Genomic DNA, 15,781 nt, shown 5'->3' on the forward strand with positions numbered 1-15,781 from the left:
CCTACCTATCGAAATATTGACGCCGTTACTTCAGCTTGTTAAGGAGCTATACGGTGGATAGACAGGATACTGAGTTACCCTGGTTTAGTACATCTAAACCCTTGTATTTCATATAGACAAAGCCCTGCTCTTAATGTATCTAGTTGTACCCTACTCCGCTTATTATCGTGATATTATTCGTTTCTTTAAGCTCCGCAAGTACACTTTGAACAATTAAACAGGGGTTGGGGTGTATACGTTGTAGTTGATTATTCTAGCCTAGAAGACTTTGAGTCGACCCGGGATAAATGCCTGACATGTGTCAATCTATTATAGGAATACGGCCTCCGACACAGAGCTCGGCTTTTTTACATGACGAAGTCAGCCTGAACAACGTTACCCGAGCGTTAGAGCCACGCTGCAATACCTCTTTAATTCAACGAAACAGAAACAGTACCTTTAGCAGGCATGGGTGATAGGAAAAAAGGATTTGGCGACCTTGCTATCGATGCGTTCTTCGTTGCCGGGGTTGTCTGTCAAACCTTCATATTATGCCACATTCCGTTCATCACACTGACTCTCACAGGTCGCCACCGGCATTTACTTAGGCCGGAGCTTTCTTTCCTCCTTGGAAACGACACTAGCTACTGACCCCGAAAAGGATAAGCACGAACAAGCGAGGTTAAGAGCTAGACAACACTTGAGGCGACTAAGATCAAGGACACAGGATGCGGCAGGCACGATATCTGATGAAGCATTGGACACCGGCGACAACATGCCGCGAGGCTTCCCCGTCGACGATATGCCACTTAATGAATACGAAAGTCTGATTGCGATGGAAATGGTCGCACCGGAAGACATCCCAGTCGGATTCGATGGTAGGCCGAAATTGAATTATGTGTCTTCAGGACGTCTGCTTGCGCTCATGGACTAACAAGCAGTGTCGCAGACATCGGCGGCTTAGAAGATATTATCGAGGAAGTGAAGGAGTCAGTGATATATCCACTGACAATGCCTCACTTATATTCACACGCTGGCCCCCTTCTCTCAGCCCCGTCAGGCGTCCTGGTCAGCACACACTCCATCTTGCCCCATTCTCCGTGACGCTGCCTACCTCTCAAACGAGTCGATGGGCCTGCGCTTGGTGTTATTCGTATAGCCGCATTATCTAACCATTCCCACGATAGTTTTACGGACCTCCTGGCTGCGGAAAAACAATGCTTGCCAAGGCGGTTGCCCGCGAAAGCGGCGCGTCCTTCATTAACCTCCATATCTCCACCCTAACCGAGAAGTGGTATGGGGACTCCAACAAGCTTGTTCGGGCTGTCTTCTCCCTAGCTCGGAAGATGCAGCCAGCTATTATCTTCATCGATGAAATCGATGCTGTCCTAGGCATTCGAAGGAGTGGCGAGCACGAGGCAAGCGGCATGGTCAAAGCCGAGTACGACGCCCATATTGTCCCATTATCCGTCTGTATTTTGACTGAGTAATAACCCGTGTGGCGCCTATCCGTTCTAGGTTTATGACACTATGGGACGGACTCACATCTGCCAATGTCTCAGGTCTACCAGCACGTATCGTTGTTCTCGGGGCGACAAACCGCATTCACGACATTGACGAGGCAATTCTCAGGCGAATGCCCAAGAAGTTTCCCATCGCGTTACCCAACAAAACTCAACGAAGACGGATTCTCCAGCTCAACATGCAGAACACGAAATGTGATCCAGAACATTTCGATTTAGATTATATTGCCGAAGTCACGGCTGGCATGTCTGGGAGCGATATTAAAGAGGTTTGCCGAGATGCTGCTATGGCGCCTGTGCGGGAGTATATGCGTCAGCACCGAGGAACTGGCAGGTCAATAACTGCCGTGAATCCGGAACATTTCCGGGGAGTTCGAACAGAAGACTTTTTAAGACGACAAGGCGGGCCACTTATTAAAGTAAAGGGACAGTCTTAGTTAGCGTTTATATCCGAACACGAATATAATACAAAAAGAGACTTCTATTTATTATAGACTATAAAAAGATACTAGTCTGCTATATTAAATATATAGCTAAAAGAGGGGCTAAAGCATTATAGTATAGAGGCAGGATATATCGTATAAGCAGCGTATATAAAATTAGTAGCAGATTTATTAATTTAATTAACTTTATAAAACGATCTAATCTGCTAGGAAACACTCTGCCCGTATATTATAGGATTTAAGTAAGGAGTAATAGAAGCTATTATAAGACTATAAAAGAGGCCTACTAGTAGACTAAGGGATAGGGTATTATAGTAAGATTATTCGTTAAGGGCTTTTAAGAAGATATAGGCATAGAGGTCCTTACTTATAGACATCTAGTGCCACTTAACAGGAAGATATTAGTTATATAATCTCCTCTCTAAGTAACTAAGGGACCTTCTTTAACTAGGTAGCCTTACTATAAAGGCTATTACCCCCTTTATATACTCTAAGCTAGCTTTCGTATTCTAAATTATTACGGGTTATACCCCGATAACTAAGATCCGGTACAAGACCAGGATCCACCCTTCCCTTATATACGCAGCTTATTACTCTGACAGGCAGTCAGAGTAATGCGTACTCTTTTGCCGGTTCCGTGGCAGAGGGGTTATGCTTTTGTATAAACGGCCGAAGCGAGAGCTGCCGCTTTAGCCCCCTTAGGGGGCCAGCCCGTTACATAAATACACGATAAGCCTTCTCTAAATACGAATAACTATTAGGTAGTTAGCACGTAAGCCTCTACAACCTCTTTATAAAAGGCCTCTATAGCTTATATAATAAGACTTTAAGCTCTTATGCTTAGTATTAGTAGGAAACCCAGAGCCTTATAATATATATTAATAAGCTCTTCTTTATACCTTTTATAGATTACCCCCCGTTTCTTTAGAGGCAGGATATTCCGACTATACTACTTGGATATTCCGACTATAGTTCCGGTGGGTCCACTTTTTCGACTAATTAACTTTTACGTCCTAGACCCTATACACATATATAAAGTTACGATCGCTAATTCAACCCATTTAAGCCATTATCACGCGCAACCTTAATCTGCTTTAATTAATAACGCGATTACGCTTCTACCACCTATTTCCTTGCCTTAGAATAATAATAACAATAATACTAATAATAATAAGGCGATATCCGTGGGCGTGGCCGTAGAAGAGGTCGTGGAAGAGGTCGTGGAAGAGGTCGTGGAAGAGGTCGTGGAAGAGGTCCTGGAAGAGGTCGTGGAAGAGGTCGTGGAAGAGGTCCTGGAAGAGGTCGTGGAGCTATTATTACTAGCGGAGGTCGCGGAGCTATTTCTTCTACGATCGGCTTTAATCGAACGCTTATCCGTTAATTATAGCAGTAATAATAATAATAATAACAGGAGCAGCAGCAGGAGTAGGCTGGATATATAAGGATAAGTAACGGGGAACTGGATTCTGTAAAGACGCCCTAATTGGTGGTAAATAGATACGAAATAGAATCGCTGTTCTTAATCGAGCAGTTAAAATCATTTCAGTTACTGCCTTTAATTAATCTAAGCGATTAAATTAATCTAAAGCGTCAAAGGGGGTCAAAAGGCGTTAGAGTGGTTCACGACCGTAGCTATGTCTGTTATTCCGAAATAGGAAGAAAGTGGGCCTATATCAGAACTATAGTCGGAAAATCCAAATAGTATAGTCGGAATATCCTGCCTCTTTCTTTAACTCCTGCCCTTAGGCGTAATAGAGGTCTAGAGGTAATAAAAAAGAACGACTCCCTTAGCCCGGCCTCTCTTCTACACGAAGAACTCCGCCTGATCTAGGAACCTCCTCTTAATCCACTTGTAGAATAATACCACCCCCGAAGTAAGTATTAAAGAATAAGGGATAAAAGTAAGAGATAAAAGAAAAGGGGATAAAGCTTATAATAATAAAGAGTTCCTTTTAAACACTATATAAATAAACGTGATTATAGAGAATAAAGTTCCTTAATAAAGAGCCTTATTCTAAGATAAATCTAGCTAGCGATTAATACTATGAATATAAAGGTCCTCTAAGAGTAAAGAGACTACCACTAAGAAACCTTCTAAGGGATTCCACTATAAACTCCTAACTTATCGTCTAATCTTAAATAACTTATATAATTACCTCTCCTTACTTACCAGTAGGCTATAACTATAACTTATAATATATAAAGATATAAGGTGCTTTTAAAAACGGAAGTTATAATATATAAGCGAGGCTAACGTCCTATAAAAGGTTAGGCGACTAGGCACTTATAGGCAGCTTTTAACTTACCTATAAGAATTCTTCTTAACGCCTACCTCTTATTATTATTCTTTTCTTCTCCTTTTCTTTAGCTATTATCTATTTTTATAATTTAGATCCTTAGATAACTATATATATAAGTTAATCCCTATTAATAGTATAAAGCTATATATATAGCTTAAAGTCTATTATCGACTTTATAAAACCGGCTATGGGATTCGAAATCGTTTATAGCGTCCTAGTAATAGAAACTAGTTGATAGAACTAATAGAGAGATAGTCCTCTTTTCTTATAATAATAATAATAACTCTTATAATTTAATTAATTCTTATAATATAAGTGCCGTAATAGTGCCCTATATATAACCCTTATCACGGGTTAACCCCTCGAAAGTGTAGTTCCGGTATAAGGCCGGAACCGCTAATTAGCACGTAGATCTAACGCTCGGACCTCGCGCTACCCTTACCGCGGATTCGTATAAACCTAGTAAATCCTACACTTCTCTATAGACCTTTTCCCTTCCTTTCCTTAATTCTAGCTAATATAATTATTCGGCCTTACTTAGTACGATTAACCTATAACTAGCCGCTTATATAGCTAGAATTTAGCGAACCCTATATACTATATTAGTATAGACTTAGATACGAACACGCTGTTAGGCGGCGGCGGTCCTATAAACCCCGCTAAGCTAGCTAACTAAACGGATAGAAGGATCACTAAAGCTATTAATACGACGCTTAGTCCCTTATAAGAATAGATAGCTTAATAATAAGAGCTGCTCTAATAACTTACGAATAGTCTCGCGAACGCCTAGGCCCCGTAGTAACCTACTCTTAACCTCGCGCCTCCCTTAGAGGGAGCCCCTACGAATATACCTATGGAGTTAGTAGCAGGCCCTCTTACCCCGGCGACCTTTACTCCCCCTCCCTAAATCAAAGTCCTATAGGAACTATATTAAGAACTATATCCGCTATATACTAAGCCTCTACTATACCCCGCGAAGTTTAGTAGAAGGTAAACGGAGTATACTACCTAGTCGTAGTAAATACACGATAAGCTCCTACTAGATAAATACTTATTTAATAACTAAGCCGAAATATAGTATTATATTAACTTATATCTAGAAAGGAGTGCTTAGTAAGTGGTGTTAGCTTTTTACGCTATTAGGGGGCTAGAAGGTACCCGTGACCTAGAATTATTCCTTACCTACCTAGACCGTATATATAAGGACTAGAACGAATAGCCTTACGCGGCCTTCACGCTATATTCCCTTAAATAGCGCGAGGAATAAACCTTCGCGTAGTTCCTACCGAAATTTCAGAATAGATCACTTAAGTAGGTGGTAGCGAGTAAGTAGACTCAGCGAAGATCACCTTCCTTAAGGGAGCCCTAAGCTAGAAGCTACGTAGCGCCTTAATTACCGCGAAGTTACCTTATAATTATCTAAGCTAGGTTACTAAGGTCTAGAGTATCGCCTAGAAGCTAAATAGCCTACGCCTAACTAGCCGGAATATTTATATACCGAATCGAACCCGGAACCGGGAGACTAACGCTAACGGAGACATTACGATAAACAGGATTAATTAGGTCCGGCCTAACACGATTATAGACCGACCTTATAATAACCGGGAGTGCTAGGGATATAGGAAGAAGGGATATATCTATACGAACTATAAGTCCCGGGATAAGGGCTTAAAGGCTAAGGGCGCCTATATAGTAAAGGTCTAGGCCGGCGATAGCGATATTACTACGAGCTTAGATAGTTTAGATAATAAGGAGTCGGAAAAAGAATAGCTTTAACGCGAAAATAGGCGTTAAAGCCGATAGCCGCTCTATAACAGGAGTAAGAGGCGTTTAAATACCTAGCTAGGAGCGACTTAGCCTTAATATTAATATAAATAAATAAAAGATATATATATACTTTTATAGATACGGGTTATAACTACTATATTACTATAAACGAACGCTTTACTTAAAGACTTTAGTTATTATCAGTCGATAAGCGAAAACAATTATTAAAAGGATTCTTAGATATAATTAAGCCGGCTATTAGCGCCGGGATCGCTATATTTAAGCTTAAGATTAGCGGCTATATATAATAAGTCTTTATTTATATAATAGAAGGACTAGATTAGGATATATTCCTAGGGAAACCGTGGCTAGAATATAACGATATTATATACTATATAAAGAATTATAGGTTATACCACGGAGTCGCCGATATTAACCTACGACTAGTGGGCGAAGAAGAACTAGCCGATATATAAGCTATCCGCGAGGTAGGGTTAATCCTAGGATCGGTGTTTATAGCTACGATACGGCAGATAAAAAGGGGGTTAAAGGGAAGGGAAAGAGACGAGTTTAACGCCTTAATCCGTGCCGTTAGTATACGGGATATCGATAAAGCCCCCCGTAAAAAGGAACTAGTAGACCCTCGGGATTATATCCCTATGAATATACTATAAGAGGTCGGCGATCCTTTTACGCCTAAAAAGGCTAACGACTTACCCTCCTACCGACTAAGCGTCGACCACGAAATCACCCTAAAGCGAGGTCCTAATAGACTCAAGCCGACCCTACTATAGGGGCCCCTTTACGGTATATCGAGGGAGGAGTTATTAGTGCTCCGGAAGACGCTTAACGACCTAATAGATAAGGGATTTATACGAGCTAATAGCTTAGCCGTGGCTATACCGGTCTTATTTATAAAGAAGCTAGGGGGCGGGTTACGCTTTTATTATAACTATAAAGCCTTAAACGCGATTACTTAGTAGGATCGCTACCCCCTCCCTCTAATCACTAAGACCCTACGTAACCTAGCTAGCGCTAAGTAGTTTATAAAGCTTAATATAATCGCTGCCTTTTATAAGATCCGTATAGCTCCCGGATATAAGAATAAAATAGCCTTAGGACGCGTTTCGGTCTCTTTAAGTGGCTAGTGTGTCCCTTTAGACTAAGCGGTATACCTGCTACCTTCTAACTCTATATTAACCAAACGTTATAGGAGTTCCTTAACGATTTTATTACTATATATACTAATCACGTCCTAATCTACTTTAGCGGATCTTATAAGGGCTATAACGCGAAGGTCCGACTAGTATTATATAGGCTTATAAACGCCGGCCTAAACCTAGACCCGGCTAAATATAAGTTTAGTATAATAATAGTAAAATACCTAGGGTTTATTATTATAGTAAATAAGGGAGTGTCTTATATCCCTAAGAAGCTAAAGGCTATTCGCGACTAGGAGGCGCTTACCTCCGTAAAGGGAGTATAAAGCTTCTTAGGCTTCGCGAACTATTACCGGATATTTATCTACGACTTTATAGATATTATAGCCCCCCTCTTAGCACTAATAAAAAAGGACCGGCTCTTTAGATAGAGAGCCAAAGAAGATACCGCCTTTAAGGAACTAAAACGACTTTTCTAGATAGAGCCTGTCCTATAATTATAAAACCCAGACTATAAGATAACGTTAAAGACTAACTGCTCGGGTTACGTGTTAAGTGGTATCCTATCCTAGGTAGACAAATAAGGATATCGTTATATAGTCGCGTATTACTCGCGTAAGCTTACCCCGGCGGAGTATAATTATCCTATTCACGATAAGGAGATATTAGCTATTATAAGCTATATACTCGCCTAGAAGGCAGAACTAACTAGCTATAAATAATTTATATTACTATCGGATTATAAGGCGCTTAAGTACTTTATAACTAAACGGTCCTTTACTAAAAGGCAGAGCCGCTAGGCCAGCGAATTAGCCTAGTTTAACTTTATATTAGAGTACCGGCGAGGCGTTAAGAACTTCGCGGCGGACGCGCTCTCTTATTACGGATAGGACGCCCCGAAGGACTACTTAGACGATTAAGAATAAGGATAAGTAATTTAACTAATACCCGATACCGTAATCCCTATAACGGTCCCCGAGCTAATCGTATAGAGGACCTCCGTTAAGCGTGTATTCAAAGTAAATAAAGACCTTTAGCGACTTTAGGACAAGACTATAACGACCGACCCTTAGTACTAAGGCGTCCTCGCCGCGATTACTACGAAAGCTTATAGCTTCGACCTATCCCTTAGACTACGACTATAGATCGCGGAATACTCCTTTAACCCTATAAGCTACGTGACCTTTAGGGATCGTCTTTAGGCCCCGAGCTCTAAGGAAGACTCGCTATTAAGGAGACGCTTAGTATAGGCGATCCATAACTCCGCTATCGGCGGCTACCCGGGTAAGGAGAATATAATCGCTATAATAGTATAGTAGTTCTTCTGGCCGGGTATAAATAAGGATATACGGAAGTTTATCCGTAACTATAGCCTATATAACGGGAGTAGTTAGTACCGGAATATAAAGTATAGATTATTAAAGCCGTTACTTATACTAGAGCGAATTTATAGCTACCTCGTGATAGACTTAATAGTAGACCTGCTACCTACTAGCAAGAGTAAGGCGCGGTTCCTATAGGTGATTATAGACCGGCTAATAAAGTTAGTAATATTAAAAGTAATAAAAATAATAAAAATAAAAGCCTATATAGAACGCTTCCTAAACTGCTATTTTAGGTTCCACGGTATACCCCTCTTAATCGTTAGCGACTAAGGCTCGAATTAGACTAGGAGGTTCTAGCGATACTTCTATAAACTCGTAAAGATTAAGTAGCGACTTAGCAGGGCTTATTACCCTTAAACCGATAAAGGACCTAAGAGACTAAACTAAGATATCTAAGCCTACCTCTATGCCTTTATATACTATTCTTAGAATAATTAGGGTCGCCTATAACCCGCCGCGTAGTTATCGCTTAATAATAGGAAGAGCTTAACGACCTAGCTAAGCCCTTTTTTCCTAGAATATAGGTTCTATATTAACCCTATCTAAGTCTATAACCCCTCGCCTATATACCCGAAGGAAGCTACCGCTTATAATTTATTAAGTCGCCTATAAAGGGCTATAGAGTTTATATAGGTAGCTATAGCCTCGAAGGAACTATAAGATAAGGAAACCGTGAATAAGCGGCGACTCCCGGCGGAATGCTTCGAAGTAGGAGACCTTGCTTAGCTATCTATAGCTAATTACTCTACGCCTAGGCCTTCGAAAAAGCTAAGTTAGTTATAATAAAAGTATAGAGTAACGAAAGTAATTAACTCTTATATTATCGAATTAGATATGCCCTTAGGGATATATCCCTATTTCCATGTTAATATTTTAAAGCGAGCTGGCCGCGACCCCCTTCCCCGGATAAGTCGTAACTAACCCCTAGCCCGAACCGATCCGGGACGCCCTTTATAGCGATAAGGAGTGGGAAGTAGAGAGTATCCTATACGCGCGGAATAAACGGCGAGGTCGCGGCGTACGATATAAAGTATTACTACGCTAGGCGAGATACGCGGAACCTATATAGGAACCGCTAGACGCCGTTTAGAATACTACGGCGTTAAACGATTTCGAAGTAAGATACGGCCTAGCGGATAAGAATAACGGCCTTTTATCCGAATACACTATAAAGAATATATAAGGATAAAAAGAACTTAATATAGGGGCGGTATAACCTATAATCGTAAGTTAATTAAAGGGGGGGAATTTACCGGCCCCCTTACCGGTTTCTAAGGAGATAAATAGTGCCTTTATAAAGGACTTTAATTAATAGTATTATTACCCGAGCCCTCCTTACTATTATTATTACTGCTACTAGTAGCGGGACCGCTACCTCCTTAGAGGGTAACGAGGATACCCTCTAAGAAGCGCGTTATCGCGGCGCCCTGCTAGCGAACCTCCTAGCGGAGGGCCTCTACCTCGCGGCGGAGACCCTTACTATTATTAACGGGGGCGGGGGCAGGGTCGGTATTAGCGGGGGTGGTAACAGTGGTGGGGGCGGGGGCTATAGCGGGAGCGGGAGCGGCGGTAGGAGTTACCTTAGATAGAGAGGTATAGTAATTACTATAAGCTAACTCGAAAGCCTTACGGAGTTAAGCCAGGGTTAGCGGCGAACCGGAAAAAGACTTAGAAGTACTTATATTATCGTTATTAGGATTATCGTATATAGTATAACCCGTGTTAGTTATAGGCTTAACGAATTTAACGGCGGCGGCGGGGAGCTAAGAAGGTTAGTCGCGACGTCCTAGCCTACGAATCGTAGTGAATTTACGGGGCGGTATATATAGGATCCGATAGTATATTCGTAGTATTTAGGCTTACTATAGACCGCGCCGGGCCCGGATTAGTTATAGTATATCTAGTTAAATTTCTTTTTAATACTAGCGATATAATCGGTATAGAGACGGTAAAAGGCCTTATAGGGGCGGCCGGGGGGATAAACGGGACTATATTATTATTTATAAGGCGATATACCCTACTAGAGAGTTAGTAAAATCCTTATAGCGAAGTATTAAGCCTTATTATAAACCTCCTTTTTAGCCGGGCGCTTACCGGTATTCGCTATATAGGCGAGGGCCTCTTCGGCTATACTCCTGACCGATTAACTTTTTTCCTTGCTATAGGAAGGGGGGGGGGCGCGACTTTACCGGGGATAGGAGGCTTAATAATACTACCCTTACGGGCGTTACGGGCACTACGGCGGGGGGCGGCTATCTATGCGTATAGCGTTAGCTACGACCCTACTAGATCGACGCGGAGGCCTATTAGGAGACTTATAATAGTTAATAGAATAAACAAAATAATATAAGTTATTATATTAACTAAAAACTATAAGGATAAGACGACTATACCGCGAGTTAGCGAGGAGTGACCGGGTTCTTAGTATAAAACTAGCGTCGGAGCTTACTACTAAAATAACATTATAGGCTTATAGGAAGAAGAACTAACTATAAACGAAAAACCGGGCGAAACTATACGTAGACTATAATATCGAACTACGGAATATAATAAAAGCCTATAGAGCTATTTATTATAGTAGTTTACGAATAAAGAGGAAGGAGTAACCGGGCATTATTTAATATGAAGAGTAGGCGCTTAGCGTAACGCGGAGCGTTAGCGACTTATAAGCGAAATCGCCGCGAATACTGCGTAACCCGAACCTGCCTGATATAAGGGAGGATACACGCCTCCCTCGCGACGCGTTTAGATAAAACGGGTTTGGCCCTTAGTTATTATAGCCCCCCGGGGGGGGGGGGGGGGGGAGGGGGGTAATATCACGGGTTAACCCCTTAAAAGTATAGTTCCGGTATAAGGCCGGAACCGCTAATTAGCACGTAGATCTAACGCTCGGATCTCGCGCTGCCCTTACCGCGGATTCGTATAAACCTAGTAAATCCTATACTTCTCCATAGACCTTTTCCCTTCCTTTCCTTAATTCTAGCTAATATAATTATTCGGCCTTACTTAGTGCGATTAACCTATAACTAGCCGCTTATACCCTGACTAATATCGTAAAAGCTATTATACCTAATATTACTAAGATTAAGAATAAGACCGCTAAGAGGGCTTATAAACTAGCTAAGGAGAAGGTAAGAAAGGTAGCTAAGGCTATTAAAAAGACCTACGAGGTAAGTAATAATAATATTAGTAATAGCGTAAATTAATCGAGTATATATAACGATATCGATATTATAATAAGCGGCGTTAACAGTGGTTATAATAAAGAGTAGTATATAGATAATATTACGGGCGGTAATACCGCTATAACTAATAATAATAATAATAATACTATTAGCGATAAGGATAACAATGCGGGTAGCTACTAGAATACCACCTAAAATAATATCGATAACGCTAAAAATAAGGCTCCCGAGCCTCGGACTATACATAAGAATAAGGACGGCCTAGAGGTTATAATACTAGATAGACGGTATACTCGTTAATAGTTAAAGTTAAAGTTAGATAATAAAACCTAAGCTAAGATTAAGTTTATAGTATACCGGGCTAGTTATACTGCTTTGTTTAAATATAAGCGTTATTAATTAAGGAACTCTAAGTATTACCAAGTTATAAGTCTATCCCTCTAATCGTATACTAGGTAGCTGCTAACTAGAATAGAAATAGCTCTTAATCACCGCTACTTAGGCGGCCTCCGGGCTATAGAAAATCCTGCTAAAGGCCGTCGAGGACGACGGTTTAACCGACTATAAACGGATATATCTAAGTTAGAATATAGTATATAGCTAATACTAACTATATAATAGGTTAAAGCTTTAACTAACTAGACTAAACTACTTAATACGCTATCTAAGTTTAAGGTTAAGAATATAGACGGTGCTAAAAATAAAGCCAATAAGAGGCGCCGGGCGGAATAGAAGGCCGCTAAAGAGGCGGAGAAGAGGGCTTAAGCTAAGTAAGAATAGCGGGATAAGATAGCCGACTACGCTTAATGTATTGCCTATAGTGCTAAGTACCTAGTATAACGTGCCGGGCTTAAGGATAAGCAGTGGGAGTAAGGGACGGGGGCAGGGGGGTAATAGGCACTATAAGTGCGATATAACGAACGATATAAGGGGTTTTCTTTTAGGGTTTTTTTTTTATTTAGAGTATAAGGATACTTATAATTAACGACTAAGGGCTATAATATAGTAAACTTATACTATAATAACTAACTAACTTAACGTTATATCTAACTATGGTATTATTGCAGGAGGAATTCCGGTAGGTGGCTTTTAGGCTCTTAAGTATAATCTTCGAACCCGTAGTCCGCCCACCTAATAGGATACTCGCGGTGTTCACCATTATAATGGTGGCTAAGAACCTTTTCGACTTTATACTTATCCAACTCTTAAGGCTTAAAGTTAACTTCTATAGGGATAGGTAGAGGGTAGCTATTATGGGAGACCTAAGGTTCTAAAAGGGAGATAAGAAAGACGTTATTAATCTCTATAGATAAAGGGAGTTCTAACCGGTAGGCTAACCCGTGGTTACCTATTACGCCGATAACTTTAAAGGGACTAAGGTATTTATCGCAAGTTTTATAACTTAGCCGGCCTTACTTAATATTCTTCGAAGAAAGTAACACGTAGTTACCTACTTAGAAGTGCTAATAGGAACGACCGGCGTTATAATAGCGTTTATAAGTCCTTTACGTATACTGGATAAGGATTTATATAGCTTAACGTTTTTATATTAGGTAGCTAGCGTGCTATTTAGCCTAGGTGGCTCGGACTTCTCTAGACTTAGGTAACTTAATCTTATTAGGTCCTTAAGGGTTAAAACCTATTAGGGTAAAGGCGGGGGTCTAACGAATAGCGGAATACCAGGCTATATTATATATAAACTAAGCGAGTAATAACTTTTCTACCTAGTTACCTTATTAGAGGTAATAATAGGACCGAAGATAGTGCTCCAAGTTCTAATTCTAGTATAGCGTCTAGCTATCGGTTTATAGATAAAAAGCGGTGGATAACCGGCAGTAAATACTTCGCCGATAATGAAGGGTAGTCTAAAACTTATATATAAAAAGAGAACCTTAATCGGAGATAATCCTATTAGGGAGACCGAAAATACTAAGGATATATAACTATAAAAGTTCAGTAAGCCTATCGACTAATAACCCACTACTATAAGGGATATATAGGGTATACTTAGTTAGATAATAAATAATAACTAATACTATATCTCTTTATTTGCCCTAGTAGGTAACCGGGGGAAGGCTAGTAATAAAATTAATCCATAACTCTTAAAAAAGGCGGTCAGGAATAAGTAAACTAGTAAGACGGCCGTAGGGCTTATATTGTCTAGACTTAGTGCGCTAATAGACAGGATAACTTGGGATAAACTTCTTAATATCCTAGGATATAAACTCCTAGAAGAAGGTATTAGAAATACGCTTATTAGTTCTGCTGGTGCTATAGTGGCTAGCGGTAAGGGCGTTATAGAGAGCTTATATAACTGCTTCTCGGAGACTAGACTTATCGGGGATAAAGAGACGATCACGAAAATAGACTATAACATTAGCGTCCCGAGTCTATTAAGTAAGAAGGTTACTATTAGCGGAATAAAAGGTGTCGTCTTTTTAGGCCTTAATAACTTTATCCCTTAGACTTAGTAGGGTAAGCTTCTGCCTTTTAATAAGCTTTAGAAGGCTAATAATAAACTTCTTCGTAAAGTCTTTAATAGGATAGCGCCTTTCTTAATCGATTTTAGCGGGGTCGGCGATATATTAGGGTTTACGGGATAGTCTATTAGCAGGGTTCTAGATGCCCGGATAGTATCGAATCTCGAAATTATAAACAGCTAACTCCTTTAACTAGCGGGTATACTATACCTTAATATAAGGCTTATTTAAGAGGTAACGATAATTTAAATAGTTAGTAAGCACTTCGACTAGGGTCTAAGCGTAGGCTATACAGTATTATTAATAATAGAATACTTTATAGATAGCTATAAGCTTAGTATCCGGGATTAGATAGTTTAACTTAGCTCCTCGAAGCTTATAAGAAAAAAATATAAGGGGCCTAAGTATAGTCCTTTAGTTAGCTAATAACTACGCTAATTATAAAGATAGAGGTATCTAGCTTAATTCGTATAGGAAGATAGGGATCGAAATAGCCTAGGATAGGAGCGTCTTAGAATGTATCTCGGAGGTTTTCGAAAGATACTGTTTATTTATTAGAAAGGGTAAATACCCCTAGCTAGCTACCCCCTTTTAATAGGTCGGTTAATAGCCCAGTTATCTTAGAGTACCCCTTAATAAAGCGATAATAAAAATAATAAAACTAATAAAGACCTGTATCTTAGTAATAGAATTTAGCTCCTCCTACTCGGGGATAGCTTATACCCGTTAAGGATCTGTATAGATATTATCGGGCTTATAAATAAAACTAAGGAATTTTATTTCCTAATACTTAAAGACACGCTTTTCCAGATTCGTATATAAAGACTAATCTCTTTACCGCTAAAGGACCTCGCGTATATATACACGGTAGGTATCCTTATCCAGACTATAAATTAAAATCTTATTTAAATAAATAATATAAATAGTATTAATAAGACTATATAATGCCTTCTTAATATATCGTTATAAACTAATAGGGGTATTATAAAGTCTAAAAGGTATAAGTAAATACTTAAAATAACTATACTTAGTATAAAAAGTAGTTTTCCACTTATCCCCTTCTTTTATACGTAGCCTATAATAGGTATCTTTTAAATCTAACTTAGTATATACCTTCGCTTTAGATAAGCGATTCAGAATCTTAGAAATTAAGAGGAGGGGGGTACGATTCTTATAAATAATCTTATTAAGTCCTTTATAATCGTTATAAAAACAAAGTTTACCTCCTTTCTTTAGAATAAAAAGGACGGGGGCACTAGTAGGACTAGTCGAGTATCGAATCTAACCTTTAGCTAAGGCGTCTTCAATATAGTATAGTAAAGTCTCTAACTCTTCCTCGGTAAGGGTATAGATAGGACTAAACGGTGGAGTTTAACCGTCTTTTAATTTAATAGCGTGATCCTATATATAGTATAGCGGAAAGCGGCTAGCCTTAATAATATTAAAAACGTTAGTAAAATCTCGGTATTATTCAGGTAAATAGGACTCGGGTAACTTCGGAAGGGCGTTAGGGATAGAGGCGATATCCTTTAAGGGAATGAGAGGTTCGGGCGGGACTA

At 39.9% G+C, this 15,781-nt stretch overlaps 1 protein-coding gene across 1 annotated transcript; it reads left to right on the top strand.

Moving 5' to 3' along the window:
- The first annotated feature begins 288 nt into the window (after nt 1-288).
- Nucleotides 289-1,998, top strand: ACRALDRAFT_1059123 (uncharacterized protein). The gene is made up of 4 exons (XM_071015975.1): nt 289-857; nt 929-1,047; nt 1,167-1,420; nt 1,498-1,998. The coding sequence occupies exons 1-4, from the start codon at nt 755-757 to the stop codon at nt 1,937-1,939; spliced, it is 918 nt and encodes a 305-aa protein (XP_070880261.1). The 5' UTR covers nt 289-754; the 3' UTR covers nt 1,940-1,998.
- Nucleotides 1,999-15,781: the final 13,783 nt, after the last annotated feature.

Source organism: Sodiomyces alcalophilus (genome assembly GCF_042370955.1).
Source record: "Sodiomyces alcalophilus JCM 7366 unplaced genomic scaffold ACRALscaffold_1, whole genome shotgun sequence".
Lineage (NCBI taxonomy): Eukaryota > Fungi > Ascomycota > Sordariomycetes > Glomerellales > Plectosphaerellaceae > Sodiomyces > Sodiomyces alcalophilus.

Bases quoted from the DNA above. Each gene is read 5' to 3' on its own strand.
- ACRALDRAFT_1059123 (XM_071015975.1), top strand. From the start codon at position 755: ATGCCGCGAGGCTTCCCCGTCGACGATATGCCACTTAATGAATACGAA. The intron at 858-928 runs GTAGGCCGAAAT...GCAGTGTCGCAG, and splicing joins CATCCCAGTCGGATTCGATG to ACATCGGCGGCTTAGAAGAT. The intron at 1,421-1,497 runs GTACGACGCCCA...TATCCGTTCTAG, and splicing joins AGCGGCATGGTCAAAGCCGA to GTTTATGACACTATGGGACG.